The following is a 16,907-nucleotide window of genomic DNA, read 5'->3' as shown; positions in this document are numbered from 1 at the left end:
AGGGTGCAACAATGAATGAATGGAATCCCAAAATCTCTGTAGATGTTCATTGAAATGAAAAATAAACAACCTAAAAAAAAAAAAAGATACTCCTTCAGTCAACAAGGACTAGGATTTACACATGTGATCCACAATCTTTAACATCAAGTGAAATGTAAATACGTATTTGTTTTAAGCACAGAAACCAAACAAATCAAGAAAATAGCATACAATAAAAATGTTTTTCTCATTTGTTTCAAGAAACTAATATGAGATTAAGGAGCCACAGAATATATATTCTACTTTCATGAAATTTAACTCAAAATAATAAATGTATATGGTTGGGCATTTCTAAAACAGTTTTAAGTCCAACTCTCCAAAAGAAGTATTTATGACTCTAAAGCTTCTAATTACTCTAGGGAGCTCTGGTGGCCTAGTGGTAAGAATCTGCACTACATTCCCAAAGACACACAGTTCGAATCCACCAGCTCTTCAGGAGAAAAACAAATTCCTCCAGTGCAATTTACTGCGTCTGAAAACCCACTGCAGTACAGCTACCCCGAGGCAATCTTCTCTTGTGCAATTTACCGCCTCTGAACTTACTGGAGGTCAGCTATAGGTCAATTCCAATTCAACAGTACACAATAATCACAACAAACCCTCTATGCCACATTAAACACAGTAAAACTTGAGGAAGCCAAAAAATCTGTATATGACAGAAACCTATCGGAGACGGGAAATGCATATATTTACTATAAATAGAGAGCAACAGAAAAGTGTTAAGACTAAGATGAATTGATAATGACCACATAGTATCAGACAATTTTATCTTCTACTATGTTTGTTGCTGTTAGGTGCCATCAAGTCAAGTAGGACTCATGGAGACCCTATGAATAAAAAATCTGAACCCTGTGCAACAATGAATGAATGAGAACCCAAAATCTCTGTAAATGTTCATTACAACTAATAAAATTTAATAATAATTAAAAAAAAAATTTTTTTAGTTTAAAAAAAAAAAATCTGAACCCTTTCTATCCTGTGCCTTCCTCATAATTTCTGACAGTTTCAATCTCCTCTCCATTCATCCTATTGGTCCGGTGGTAAGAATCTTTGTTTTCTTGACATTGAGATACAATCCATACCAAAGTTTATATTCCTTGATCTTCTGCAACAAGTGCTTCAAGTCCTCCTCACTTTCAGTAAGAAAGGTTGTTGTCATCTAGTACAGGTTATTGATGAGTATCCCTCCAATCTTGATGCCACATCCTCTTCACAGAGTCCAGCTTCTCAAGTAATTTGCTCAACACACAGATTGAATAGATATGGAGAGAGAATACATCCCGGACACAATCCCTTCTCAATTTTTAACCATGTTCTGTTCATACAACAGTCTTCTTTCTGGTCCAGAAATAGGCTCTGCATGCTCACAAGCAAGTGCTGTGGGATTCCCATTCTTCTCAATCTCAGCCACAACTTGTATGATACACACAGTCAAATGCCTTTAGAGAGTCAATGAAGTACAAATAAACATTCTACTGGTATTCTTTACTTTCAGCCAGGATCCATCTGACAACAGTGATAATATCTCGGTGCCATGGCCTCTTCTAAATCCTAGTTGAACTTCTGGCAGTTCTCTATGTTCTGTTTTTGAATGCTCTTCAGCAGCATTCTGTCTGCATGTGATATTAATGAGATTGTTGGATAGTTTCCCCATTTTGTTGAATCCCCTTTCTTGGTAGTGGGAACAAATATGGAGCTCTTCCAATAAGCCAGACAGCTGTCTTCCAAATTTCCTGGCATAACTTGCGAATGCATTGTCATAATTCAGTGCACAAAGAAAATATTTTACACCCTACTCTGATGAGTTATGAGATGTTATAAAGGATATCATCTATGAATATGATCAATAAAGACAAAGGAGAAATTAAAAATTGAAATGGATGTCAGAAGAGACTAAAAATTATACTAGGGTGTCAAGAAGCCAAAACAAAGGAAAAAACATAGTGAAGTAAAAGAGTTGAACAAAAGATTCCAGAAGGCAGCTTGGTAGGACAAAGAAAAGTATTATAATAGAATGAGTACAGAGCCAGAATTGGAGAATAAAAAGGGGAAAACTTGCTCTGTATTTCTCAAACTCAAAGAACTGAAAAACAAATTAAATCACAATATTGAAAGATGTCAGTCTGGAGACTAAGGTGTACCTGATCTGGGCCATCGTCTTCATAATTGCTATGCATCAGAAAGCTGGACAATGACAAGAGATGACAGAAGGAGAACTGTTGCCAATGAACTGTGGTGCCAGAGAAGAGTACTGACTACACCACAGACTGCTATGAGAACAAAAAGGTTCAACCAATCTGCTTGGAGGTAAGGATTCTGAAGCTCCATTTGACATACTCTGGGCATGCTGCAAGGAGGGACCAGTCCTTGGAGAGGTACACCATGCTCCGTGCTTGGGAAGGTAGAGGGACAGTGTATGAGAGGAAGAGCCTCGACGAGATGAATTGACTCAGTGACTAGGGTAATGCGTGTAGGTGTGTCAAGAGATGACAATTAGGTTGGCTCACGATAGAGCAGGGTTCAGAGCTGTTGTACATGGGGGTCACAGGCGACTCGAAAGCACATAACAACAAACAACAACAAGAGCAAAATCTACTACGCTAGGAATGATAAACTAAAGAAGAATTTATTGACAAAAGATTTCAATATCTATCCTGAAATAAAATGCTATCATAGAATACTAACTATACACATGCAAGGAAATAGTCCTGTTAATACAACTATTATTAAAATACATGGACCATCACTAAAGCCAAAAATGAAGAAATTCTAAGTTTCTAAGAACCTCATGCAATCTGAAAACAATCAAGCACTCAATCATGATGCATTAACAACAATAACTGCTGATGGAAATACAAAGTTGGAATGTGAGTTGAACTAGTAATTAGAAAATATGGTGATAGAAATGAGGTCAGACATCACATGACAGAATTTTGTACAATGATTTATTCACTTCAAGTATTTTTTTAAATATATAAATGGAAACTATACGTATCGTTATCCCCTGATGGAATACACAGGAATCAGACGAGCTTTACCTCTGGAAAGAAAGAGTGGAAAAGATCAAAACAAGGCCAAGTGCCAAAGGTGGAACAAGCTAATCAATTACTCACATAAACCAATGAAACAGAAGAAAATAAAAACAAGTCCACAAAAGTCAAAATACAACCTTTAGTTTATCCTGTCTAAATTTAAAAATCTTGTCAAGAACATTGATGCATTTAATATTAATGACCCAGGACCAGATGAACTGTGGAATGATATCAAGGACAACATCCATAAAGCAAGCAAGCAAAAGGTCGTTAAAAAGACAAGAGAAAGAAAAGACCAAAATAGATGTCAGAAGAGACTGAAACTTTCTTTTAAATACAAGTAAAGTTAGAGAGAAAAGAAGATTTCAATAAACAGCGCAAGAAGACAACTGTGAAAAGAACAGATGGAATGTCAGGGCAGCTGAATCTGACTGCTATCCACTTCATAAAGTGAACTATCCCCATCAATGATGTCCATAACACCATACAAATAACTACAGTCAAGCACGCCACCTCAAAGCCTTCTGCACCTATTTTTACCAATCACTGGGTCCAATATTTGTTGCAAGACTCACAGACTTTTACTCACAATTGTGGAGCTTATTGGGGAAATAGTTTAAACAGTGGGGAAGACAAAGAGTACCTAACAAATAAGTTCAGGTTTAGTCTAGCAGTCTCAAGCCAAACTAACAAGGCACAATACCTTCATTAGTGAAAGTCCAGGTTCAATTCAACAGCACAAACACAAAAAGCCTCTGGTTTCTTCAATCACGCAGCAAAGTGTATCTCAGAGTAGTTACCTATCAGCTATTCCTTCAATCATCCAACAAAGCAAAATCTTTAACTGTGGCCTTTATCTCCAGGGTTGTTCTGAATACATCTTGCCAGTCTCTTCACAATCTCTCCACCACCATCACAGCCATACTTTAACAGTATAGAAAGTATTCTCTAATATTGACCCCAAAAGCTGTTGGTAATTTGCAAGACCATGCAATTAAGGCAGCTGGAGACCATGCCTCCCCAGTGGTAGCTAATGCAATGGCTAGAAAAGCCAAATTTCAAGGGTTCTAACACCTGAGACACAAAGCAAAATATTATTATAATAAAATATGCAGAGACTTGGCAGTTGGAAAATCAAAAGGGAAGAACACACTTGGCATTTCACATGGTGAAAGAACTAAAAAATAAATTCAAGTCTCAAGTTGCTATATTGAAAGATTTTACTGGCAAAATCTTGAATGATGCAGAAAGAATTAAAAAAAAAAATGAATGGAATATATAGAGACTATCAAATTTCACTGGCTAACAATGACCATTTCAGGAAGGAGCATATGGCCAAGAACCAATGGTACTGAAGGAAAAAGTTTTAAGTTGCACTGAAGATGAAGACATTGTCAAAAAATAAGACCCGGAGCTCTGGTGGCCTAGTGGCAAGAAGCTGCACTGCACTCCCTGAGGCGTGCGGTTTAAATCCACCAGATGCTCTGCTGGAGAAGAAGGGACAGTCTCCTCCTGTACCAATCAGATCTGACTTGATGGTACACACACAGAAAGATAATAAAATAAAATTAAATTTAAAAAAAAAAAAAAAAGACCCCAGGATTCATAAGGTGAACACCAGAAAGGTACTCATTTCATAGAAGAGTCAAATATATAAGATCAAAATGGCAGTATTTGCCCAAAGGTAACGTTCAGAAGCCAGGAAGGAGTGTGATAGAAGAATTAATGAAAACAAGAATTATAAGGAAGATAGAAGAGTGTGGGTATTGCTAATAAGTTCATTTAAAAAAATGCATATGAATGGTTAAGTGAAAAAAAAACATTTGCTTTGAAAAAAAGCCCAAATACTATCAAATGTCTGAAAGATAATAGAGAAGTAAGGACTCTCCTTTCCTCTTTCTTTCTCATTGCTATCAACTAAGAACTGACTCAAAGCTGGTCTTCACTGGGTTTCTGAGGCTATAAATGACAGAAGAACACCTTTAACCAAAACACAAATTCTCTAGAGGCACTTCCTTTGGGGGGGGGGGAACACGGAGGCTTACTGATCAAGAAAAAAGAAAAGTACTAAAAATTACATATACTATTATAAAGTAAATGCATTCTATTAGTTTGAAGTTATAAAATAAAAAGTATTGTTCTGTATTATAAAAGGATACCTTAAAAAAGTTAACTTCGTAAGTATTTATCAACATTTGAGATTACACTTATCTAACAACCAAAAGTAAAATTATTTTACTAAGTATTTGGTCTGACAAGGTAAGAGAGTAGCATATTAGAAGCCTTATTAACTGAAAGATAATCAGCAAAGAAACTAAAAATTACTGAAATTACATGAAAAATATACTGTCTCACAATATAAGACATTTAGCTCATAAATTGCAAAGTAAGCTCTGAACCTAAATACCTATTTAAAGCTAAAATTCAAAACAAAAGATTAAAAATAAGCATAAATATATATACGTATATATTTTAGAAGACCAAAATTCCAATCCATCTTCCCAGTACGTATTTGACAAAATGAAGGTATTTTTAAAACTGCAATTTTCAGTAACAGATATGAAAAGATTAAAGGTAAGTGATAGTGATTATAAAATATTTTTTTTTACTTTTAAGAACAGTTTACCTTCTGGAGCTGGTTTGTCTTGTGGAAGATCTGGCATATTTTCATCCAAAAGGTCTGCTAAGGATTGAGAATTTGCCAGCAACTTCTGATAAGACATAGCAAATTCCTCATACTGCTTATGTCTATCTTCACTTAATTCCCCTTTAGAATGTAGAATACGCCTATATAAAAAAAAATAAAATAGTCTGATAATGGTATCAGAAAAGGTTTGATCATGTACCATTACACCAGTTACTAAAATTTTATTTGCACAACTTTCACTATCTAACATTTCCAAGATGTATCTGAAAATTAAAACTTTATCAAATTGACCTAAGCAATTATATTTTACCCTGGTTTCTCAAATATAAAATATGAATAACAAATACCTGCAATGTCATTATGTTTAGCAAGAAAATTAAACACCAATTATAATGTTTTTATACCTATAATTCCCTCACAGTTATCAAAATGTTTAATGAAAGTAATAGGTCTGTCTTGGAGAGGGTGAAACAAAGTTTGCCCTTGGACGCTAGGATTTTGAAGCTCCATGTTACATACTTTGGGCATGTGGCCAGAAGGCACCAGTCCTTGGAGAAGGACATCAGGCTTAGAAGGGTGGAGGGACAGCGCAGGAGAGGAAGACCCCAGATAAGATGGAGTAACACAGTAACTGGGGTAACGGGGGGTAGGTGGGCTGGAATCAGTGAGACTGGCTCAGGACAGGGTAGGCCTCAAAGCTGTTGTACATAGGATCTCTGAGTCGCAGGTGGCTCAACAGCACATAACAACAATGCAAGTAAATTAGATTTTTTTTTTAAAAGTTACAGAAAGCAGAAAGGAAGCTTAAAACATCTATGAGATTTAAGCTTCCATAATGAGATGAATAAAATGTGTTGTTTCATGTTGCTATGTACCACCAGAATCAACTCACAGCTGACCTTCCAATTGGTTTTCACAGGCAGTAAACTGCACTGGAGGAGACTGCCCATTTTTCTCCTATAGAGCAGCTGGTAGATTCAAACCACATGCCTTTGGGCTAGCAACATAATTCCTTATTAAGTTACCAGACCTCCCTGGTCATGTTTTGAAAAGCCCACTTCCAGAGTCAATTCTCTTTACCATGCAGTTACTTTCATTGCTGATTAGTTGGACCTGACTCAGGCAATCTCCACTGGGTTTTCAAAGTTGTAAATCACACAAAGATTACACATCTTCGTCCCTTAGAGCTTCTGCTGAATCGAAACCACCAGAGTCTGGTTTTTAATTTATTTAATGAGTTTTTATAGAGCAAACCATTTATGTAAAGCTAAACCATTATGAAGAACAGAGGATGCAGCTACTCTTTCACTCTACAAACGATACACCAAAATAAGGCAATAAACCACTTGTAACTAGAAGCATGAAGCTAATAAAAAAAACTTCAATAAGTACAATCAAACAAAAACCTTACTGGTCAAGATTTCTACAGTTACATTTATTTTTTCCTGTACTAAACACTGATGTGCAAGTGTGATATTTCAAGTTTATAAACAAAACTACAAATATAAACTAGTTGTTAAAAACTCAGAAATTATTGCTAAGTATGTTTTAAAATACTGAATTAATAGCTTTTCGTAAAACAAAAAGTCAGAAATTGTAAATTGTTACTTTGAAAACAATTTGAAAGAAAAATATTGCCAAAATTTGAGTTTTCTTATGAGCAAGAAAGAAAGTGGGTTAACATTCTTTTGTGCCATGTTATCATCTTAAAGGTTACAGAAAAATAAAAATTGAAAAATCATTTATACACATATATTTACCATCACATATACTTGGAACAACTTCCAAAACCTTCCCATTTTAGCACTTCCTCACCAATAAAAAATTCTGCTTAAATAATAATTTTCTATTTTGAAATAAAAAATTGTTTCTACATTATAACCACAAGCCAAATCAATATATAGTGATTATTTATTAAATACAGATATTTCTCTTGCTTTTTTTTCAAAGATTGTGCATCTGAAAATGAGAAATCTCCATTTTCTTATGCTTTAGGACACATCAGATAGCAACCAATAACTCAGTGAAGTGGCAAAACCATTTAACCATACTAATCCAGGTCAAAGGAGTCTTGTTAGCATAGTATAGTATGCCACAGGCTGCTAAAAGAAATTCACCAGTTTGAATCCTCCAGCTGCTCCTTTAAAATGTATATCCTCAGAAACTGTTAAGTCAAAACTGACTCAAGGGCCATGAGTTTTTTCCTATCCAGGCTAAAAATGTTTCTCTTAAGAACACTGGTAGTAAAGAACAGATTTTTCTTCTTTTCAAATGTTATCTCAGATTAATTTTAGCTGCAGAGACAAAACGTTTCCAGTAATTTTTAGTTCAAAGTATTTTAAAATATTAAACTTATGAAAAACATTATTTTGAATGACTTTGCTAAAACTTTTAATCAGAAGTTCTAATACTAATTCTTCTTTTCAACTCACTGCAAGAGTAAAAAAAAATTACTATTGCTGACCATTTCCAAGGCTGGAACACTGCTTATTTTTCTCCTCAGACCAGTTAGTGGAAATGAACAAAAAAAGACAGCCTTCATGTTGACATCTCAATGGATAATAAACATTATTTAAATATATAACTTTAAAATAATGTGTTTTGTTATTTTTAAAAAAAAATAATATTCTTAATGGTCTGCAATGTTAACTAAAACTATCAATTGATAGAAATTTAAGAACTTATTCTAAACCAAATCACATAATCATTCCCCAGGATTAATAACCACAGAGAAATGTTAACTGAAAACAAACCAGGAAATATTTCAGAATAAAATAATCTAGAACTCTTACTTCTCCAGAAAGTTTTGACATTGTGGACATCTGTAAAACATTCAATTTGTTAACATATACAATACTCACTAAAAATGTCTGATGCATAACCAGTAACAAGTCAGTAACTACTTCAACTAAACTGGTTGTCTAAAGGTAAGGAACTGTGCTCTCAATTCTAAAATATGTGGTTCAAATCTTCCAGCTGCTCTGCAGGACAAAGATGTGCAATCTCCCACACAATTTTACAGTCATTGAAAACCTGCTGGAGGTTCAGTTATGAGTCTGTTCTGACTTACCGACATAAAACAAAATAGTAATACTAATTTCAATTTAAAAAATGTGCCCAAGTTCTGGTGATGTAGTCCACTGGTAAGCTGCACTGCTAACCAAAACTTTGCCTAGAATTTTATATTTAATAAATTAAAAGTTATTATCCTCTTGATAGTATAAGAATTCATTCCAATTATCCAAGCCTGCTGCAAGGAAATCTAAATTTTTAAAACTTCAAAGATAGTCACTGCCCTTCTATATTTCAAATTAATCATCAAAATTTTAAACTGTACTATTATATGTGCAATTTAATGTTTGTGACAACAATCTTCAATGAAAAAGTTTTGTTGAGATTTTTTTTTATTATTATTATTCTTTCATGTGTACCATCAAACTGGATCTGACCGGTACAGGAGGAGATTGCCCCTCCTTCTCCAGCAAAGCATCTGATGGATTTGAACCACATACCTCTGGGATTGCAATGCAGCTTCTTGCCAGTAGGTCACCAGAGCTCCCTTGAAAAAGTTTGGTTTTAAAAAAAAAACCTTAAATTTATACCAAGCCCTTTGTAAGTAGTACAAGATATCAATGAAAGAGAACTACAAAAGCCATTACATAACAACATATAAAGACACGTATTTTCTTCAATATTAATGTACTGAATATTTGACTTAAAATTCACACCATGAAATACTAGTATGCATGAGAATACAAAAAAAAGAACCTTTACACTTATAGCTGATAAATTAGCCAACATAAATACTCGAAAACCTAAAAAAATCATTTTGATGTTATAAAATAAAACCTTTCAAAATTAATACATTTTGTTTATGTAGTTCACAGGGGAAAACTCTTCATTTGATTAAATTTTTTAGAAAAAATAAGCAGAATCAGGCTAAAGATAGGACTTACCACCTATTTTAATTAAAGTCTGTTAAGAACTACAAGTATTACATAAACTGAGCTGGAGTTATTCTTTAAAGAAATGTAAAAAGTTGGCCAGCTTTTTCCCAGGAACTAGCTGCATACTAAGTATTTTAGGCTTCATGGGCCCTATGGTCTTTGTCACAACTATTCAAACCTACTGATAGAGCAGAAAAGCACCACAGACAATATATAAACAAATGACTATGGCTATTTTCCAATAACTATTTCTGGACACAGAAATTTGAACTTCAACCAATTTTCATGTTTCACAAAATATTCTTCTGATACTCTTCCGCCATTAAAAAACCCCATTAGTACCTCATAGACTATATAAAAATAAATGGTGGGCCTAATATGGTCCATGGGCTTATAGTTTGCCATTCTCCATCTTAAATAATTGGAGTGGAAGCAGTATCTTTATTCTTTTGTTGTTACATACCATTGAGTATAACCCATAGCGATCCAATGCACAACAGATCTGAACCTTGTCCTATTCTGTGCCATCCTCACACTCCCTGGCACTTTAAAGCCTACTGCAGCAGTCACCATGTCAATCCACCTGGTCAAGGGTCTTCCTCTCTTTCACTGGCTCTCCACTTTTCCGAGAATCATGTCACTGTCCAAGGAATACCCCTAATAACATGCCCAAAGTGTAGAAGGTGAAGCCTCATCATCCTTGCCTCTAAAGACCACTCTGGTTGTACCCTCTCTAAGATATGTTTGTTCTTTTGGAATTCCATGGGATGTTCAACGTTCTCTTCTCCAACATCACAGCTGAAAGGTATCAATTTGCCTTCTGTCATCTTTATTCACTGTCCAGCTCTTAGATGCAGATCAGAAAGATCACGGCCTCCTTCAGATGCACCTTAGCCCTCAAACTGACATCATTATTCCTCAATAATTTGGAGAAGTCTCTGTTTGCAGACTTTCTCAGTGCAATATAATTTGTCTCCTGATTTCTTGACTGCTGGTACCAAAGGTGTTAATTGTGGATCCAAGTAAGATGAAGTTGTTGAGAATCACAATCTCCATCTATCATGATGTTGCCTATTGGTCCAGTGGTTAAGAATCTTGACAATGTGATTCACACCAAAAGCTGAATTCCCTGATCTTCCTCAACAAGTGCTTCAAGCACTCCTCACTTCCAACAAGCAATGCTGTATCTGTTCAACAAGCAAGGCAGTGTCTGTCATCTGCATTACGCAGGTTATTGCCGAGTTTCCCTCCAATCCTGAAACCACATTCCTCTTCAGAGTTCACCTTCTTGAATAATTTGCTTTGCATACAGATTGAATAGGTATAGAGAGAGAATACAACCCTGATACATTCTCTTAATTTTAAACCATGTAGTATTCCCTTGTTCTGTTCACACAACAGCCTCCCAATCTACGTATAGGTTTTGCATTAACTCAATTAAGTGCTCTAGAATTACCATTCTTCTTAAATGTTAGCTATGGTTTGTTATGATTTACACAGCCAAATACTTTCCATCTTCAATAAAAGAGATATTCTTCTGGTATTACTTTCAGCCAGGATCCATCTGATATCAGAAATTACATCCCTGGTGCTACGGCCTATTATCTATGTACTGTCTTAGTTGTTTTTGAATGAAACTCAGCAGTATTTTGTTTGCATGTGATATTAATGACATTGTTTGACAGTTTCCACATTCTGTTGGATCAACTTTCTTAAGAATGGGAACAAATATGGACCTCTTTCAATCCGTTTGCCAGACAGCTGTCCTCCAAATTTTCTGGTATAGACTGGTGAGTTCATGTGTTAAACGAAACAAGTCAACTGGTATCTCACTGATTCCTGGGGCCTTATTTTTGCCAGTTCCTTCAATGCAGCTTCCACTTCCTCATTCATTACCACTGGCTTGTGCTCATATGATATCAATGTTTAATGTTATATAAACGAGTCCATTCCTTCTCATCACTGCACAATTAAAGTACTAGAAAAAAAGTACTTGTGGGTTCAAGCAGGATGAAGCAATTCACAGTTTCAATCTTTTCTCCATCTATCATAATGTTGTCTACTGGTCTAATGGTAAGAATGTTTGTTTTCTTCACATTAAGTTGCAATCCATATTGAACACTGCAGTGTTTGATCTTCTGAAGCAAGTGTTTCAAGTCCTCTTCTCCTTCAGCAAGCAAGGTTGTATCATCTGCACCCTGATGTCACATTCCTCATCACAGAGTCCAGCTTCTCGAATAATTTGCTCATCATACAGACTAAGTATGGGAAAAGAATATAACCTTGATGCATACCTTTCCCAATTTTAAACCATGTTGTGTTTTCCTGATTTGTTCGCACAACAGCTTTTTGGTCTAGATATAGTTTCACATGAGCATGATTAAGTGTTCTGGGATTTCCAATCTTCTCAACACAGGCCATAATTTATTATGAGCCACACAGTCACATTCCTTTGCATAGTCAATGAAGCACAAATAGACAGTCTTCTGGTAGTCTCTACTCTCAGCCAAGATGCATCAGATATCAGCAGTGATAACCCTGGTGCCACCACCTCTTTTAAATCCTGCTTGAAATTCTGGCAGTTGCCGGTCTATGTACTGTTCTAGATGTATTTTGTTCTAGCAGTATTTTGCTTGTATGTGATATTAATAATTTCCATCCACATTCAGTTGGATCATCTTTCTTGGGAATGGGAACAAATATGGATCTCTTCCAGTAAGTCGACTAGGCAACTGTCCTCCAAATGTCCTGGCACAGACTGGTAAGCACATCCAGGGCTGAATCTGTAATTTGAAACATGTCAATTGGTACCATTATCAACTCCTGGAGTCTTATTTGTTGGCCTATGCCGTCAGTGCAGCTTGAAGTTCTTCCTTCCTTACCACTGGCTCTTGATCATATGGTTATTTCCTGAAATTTTTCAGGATCAGTCAGTTGTTTTTGGTACAGTAATTCCGTGTATTCCCTCCTTTTTTTGATGCCTCCTGGAGCATTCAAGATTGTGCCCAAGGGGAGCTCCAGTGGCATAGTGGCAAGAAGCTGCACTGCAATCCCAGAGGCACACGGTTTGAATCCACCAGATGCTCTGCCGGGGAAGGAGGGACAGTCTCCTCCTATACCAGTCAGATCTGATTTGACGGTACACATACAAAAAAAATAATAAAAAAAGAAAGACTGTGCCCAGAGCATCTCTCAGTACTCCAACTCCAGGCCTGAATTTGGTTTTCAGTTCTTTCAACTTGAGAAATGCTGAGCGAGTTCTACCTTTTTATTTTACAAGTCTAGATCTCTGCACAACATTTTAAAATTGTTTGTCTTCTCTAGCTGTCCTTTGAAATCTTCTTTTCAGTCCTTTTACTCCAACATCTCTTTCCTTTGTATTGGCTACAAGACGCTCGAGTACAATTTTCAGGGTTTCTTCAGACATCCTTTTTTTTTTTCCTTCCTCATCTGTCTTTGTAGTGACATTTTGCTCTCTTCATGGATGATACTTTTTATGTCATCCCACAGTTCATCTGGCCTTCGATCATTAGTGTTCAATGTGTTAAACCTATTCTTAAGGGAATTTTATAAACTGAGATGGGATCAACTCAAGATCATATTTTGGTTCTTGTAGACGTGTGTTAATTTTTTTCAGCCTCAATTTTAACTTGCTATGAGTAACTGATGGCCTGATCCACAGTCAGCACCTGGCCTGGTTTTGAATGCTGGTAATGAACTTCTTCAACAATTCCTTCCACAGTAGTAGTCACTGTGATTCCTAAGCCACCCATGTGGTGAGATCCATATTGAAGTCGCCTTTCTGTTTCTTATAAAAGGTATTTGCAATGAATAAATCATTGAAAGTACAAAATTCGATCACCCTATTACCAGCCTCATCTGTAACCAAGCATTTACTTGCAGTCACCCTTCCTTCTTCATTGTTTCTAAATGCTACTTTATTAAGCAAAACTAACAAAATATCAAATAGTCCATTCTTGTATGAAGCACAGATATCTTACAAAATTTTAATAAATCATTAATGCCTCCTAAAAGATACTTCACCAAAGATGACATTTAGATGGTCAACAAGCACATGAAGAAATGCTCATGATCATTAGCCATTAGGAAATGCACATCAAAGTAACAATGAGATACCATCTCACACCAGCAACAAAAGCAAAGTTGAGTAAGAGCAAACAACAAATGCTGGCAAGGATGTAGAGAAAGGAAAGTCTTATACACTGTTGGTGAGAAGGTAAAATAGTATAATCAATATGGAAACCAGTTTGGCCCTTACTTAGAAAATTAAAGTATCATTCGATCTAGTAATCCTACTACCAGGGATATATTACAAAGAAGTTAAGAGTTGAATAGACTCATAACCATCACTGTATTATGGAAACAATTCAACTGTCCAAAAATTGATAAATTAAAGTATGGTACATTTGCACGAGTTCTGTGTTGGTTGCTACTGTTATGTACTATCAAGTCCCTTGCGACTCATAGCGACCCTATGGACAATAGCTCTGAACCCTGCTCTATCCTGAGCCAATTTCATTATCTTCAAGACACCAACCCCCAAAGCCCCAGTCAGAGAGTCAATTCATCTCATTCAGGGTCTTTCTCTAAGAGAGGAGTGCTATACAACACTAAAAAACAATTCACAGTATCTTACAGAATAAGGATGTACCTCTCAGATATTATGCTAAATTAAATATCACAAAATAAGACTACTGCTATAAAAAGCTAAAGAAAGTTTCGTTTACACATAGAAACCCTCTTGGATGTTACCAGAAATGGAAAGTGAGGCAGAGGAAAGGAAAAATTAGTAAATAGATAATAGGTATATAATATTAAGATCAGTCAAGGGGTAGGCAATACACACTGAGAAGATCAGTACAATATCATTAAAGAAAGGGAAGACACCTTACTACAAAAATGACAACAAAAGCAAAGGAAGCTCCTGCCCCTCGCAAAACTGAAGCTAGAGCAAAGGCATTAAAGACCAAGGCGGCAATCCTGAAGGGAATTCACAACCCCCCCCCAAAAAATCCACATGTCACCCACTTTCTGGCTGCCAAAGATGCTGAGACTCCAAAGATAGCCCAAATACCCCCAGTAGAGCTCCACTAGGAGAAACTAGCTTGACCACTATGCCATCAAGTTCCCACTGACCACTGAGTCAGCAATGAAGAAGATAGAAAATAACAACACTCTTGTGATATCTTGTGGATGTCAAGGCCAACAAGCACCAAATAAAACACGCTGTAAAGAAGCTCTGTGACATTGATGTGACCAAGGTCAACAGCTTGATTAGGACTGATGGGAGAGTAGGCGACCCATGTTCAACTTGCTCCTGATTATCTATGATGCTTTGGATGTTGTCATCAAAATTGGGATCTAAACTGAGAACAGCTGGCTAATTCTAAGTTAAATTTTTCTCACCAAAAAATAAAAAAAGAAAGGGAAGACCTCAAGAGCTATAGAGGATTAGAGGATAACAGAATTAATGGGAGGATGTGGAAAAAGATCCCATTGTGAGTACATAAATTAATGTAACTAAATAAAAAGTGTATGAATGGTTGAATGAAAAATTCATGTTTCATAAACCTTCAAATTACAGTAAAAATATTTTTTTAAATCACTGCCTCAAAAATTTTATTATTAAATGTTATATTCTTTTTCCTATTTATAACATATAGTTTAGTTATGTTGCTGACTGTCATAGAGTCGAGCACGGAGCACAACTCATAGCAACCCTTTGAACAAAAAGCCTTAAGCCTTTCTGTAACTATCAACATTTATTAAAGTTCATAGAGTTTCCAGAGGCATGTTGTTAAGGAAGTGGAAATCACTCCTGCTTACTCTATTTAAATACATGTGAATTTTCATAAAATAGCACAATAAAGATTCTCATCCAAAAGTCTTTCAGACTATGAGCTTTATGAACTTTGTATGTCAATCAGTATAAAATTTAAAAAACAAACAAACAAATAAAAAACACCAAAAAGTCTTTCAGAAAACAATTAGTCCAAAGGACTAACGGGCCATACAAACCTCAAATCTTCACGACCCAGAAAGATCAGATATTAAGAGCTGGTGCCAGGCTACTATAACTGATCACTTTAAAAGGGATCAAAGCACAAGACTGTTTTATGGACCACCATAAAACAGAAATAGAGAGCAAATCTTAACAATATTTACTGATCACTTTAACAATGAGATGGATACTATTAAATGCTTTTACATGTATAAATTCAGTATCCTTTGCATGTAGAATATACCACTACCATGCCCATCTCAGAGAAAGAAAAAAATGAAGCTCAGAGAAGTTAGGTAACTTGACCAAAATTTACAAATGGAGTAAAATGACAGATTTAAACCAACCAGTCTGGCTCCACAGTCCATGCTCTACTACTGCTATGAGATCTTTTAAAGTACATTAGCCACTTTGGATTGTATATTGACGTTGTTGTTGTTGTGCCCTCAAGTCGTTTGTGACTCATAGTGATCCTATATACAACAGGCCTAAACCATGCTCTGTCCTGTGCCAATCTCACTGTCTCTGACACACCCACTCCAATTACCCCAGTCACTCAAACAATCCACCTCATAGAGGGTCTTCCCCTCCTGTGCTGTACCTCTACCCTAATTTGCCCACAAATTATTATCTTTAGTATTACTCAAGCAAAAATTCTGAATTAACACACGTTCATAAGATTGCAATATATTATATAAAAGTTTTAAATAATATACACCACAATAAGATAACGGTAAACAACCCAATTGCAAAATGGAAGGCAATATGGTGCTTTCTCAAAAAGTAGGAAATAGAAATACCATTTGACGCAAAAATTCTACTACTAGAAATATACCCTAAAAAACCAAAACTGCTACCCAAACAGATATACACACACCAATGTTTACTGCTGCTTTGTTCACAATAGCAAAGAGTTGGAAGCAATCCAAGTGTCCATCAACAAATGAATGGCAAGGAAAGCTGTGGTATATTCACACAATGGAACAGTATGCAGCACCAAAAAACAAAGAACTCCATTTGCTGAGTAAAATACGTCAGTCACAAAAGGACAACTACATAATGCCACTGTTACAAAATGGGACTGACTTGAGGGTTGGGGGAAACTAAGACGGCATTGAAACAGATGAGGGAGAGAAGTGTATAAAAGGAATGTATGATTAGGTATTATTGGCATGGCGAAAGTCCAGAATAAGAGCTTCACAGTAAAGTGGATGGGGAGT

General features: G+C 35.9%; 1 protein-coding gene across 1 annotated transcript in view; it reads right to left on the bottom strand.

Moving 5' to 3' along the window:
- The window catches only part of UPF2 (UPF2 regulator of nonsense transcripts homolog (yeast)), a 178,389-nt gene that overhangs the window by 135,077 nt on the left and 26,405 nt on the right, over positions 1–16,907 (bottom strand). The window contains exon 4 of the mRNA XM_006891842.1: positions 5,698–5,858. Coding sequence (XP_006891904.1) covers positions 5,698–5,858 — 161 coding nt within the window. The remainder of the gene's footprint in view (positions 1–5,697; positions 5,859–16,907) is intronic.

The sequence above is a fragment of the Elephantulus edwardii genome, unplaced genomic scaffold (assembly GCF_000299155.1).
Source record: "Elephantulus edwardii isolate Elephantulus edwardi_28Jun2011 unplaced genomic scaffold, EleEdw1.0 scaffold00105, whole genome shotgun sequence".
Taxonomy (NCBI): Eukaryota; Metazoa; Chordata; class Mammalia; order Macroscelidea; family Macroscelididae; genus Elephantulus; species Elephantulus edwardii.
The sequence above is the reverse complement of the archived record's forward strand: the minus strand, read 5'-3'. Positions and strand labels throughout refer to the sequence as shown.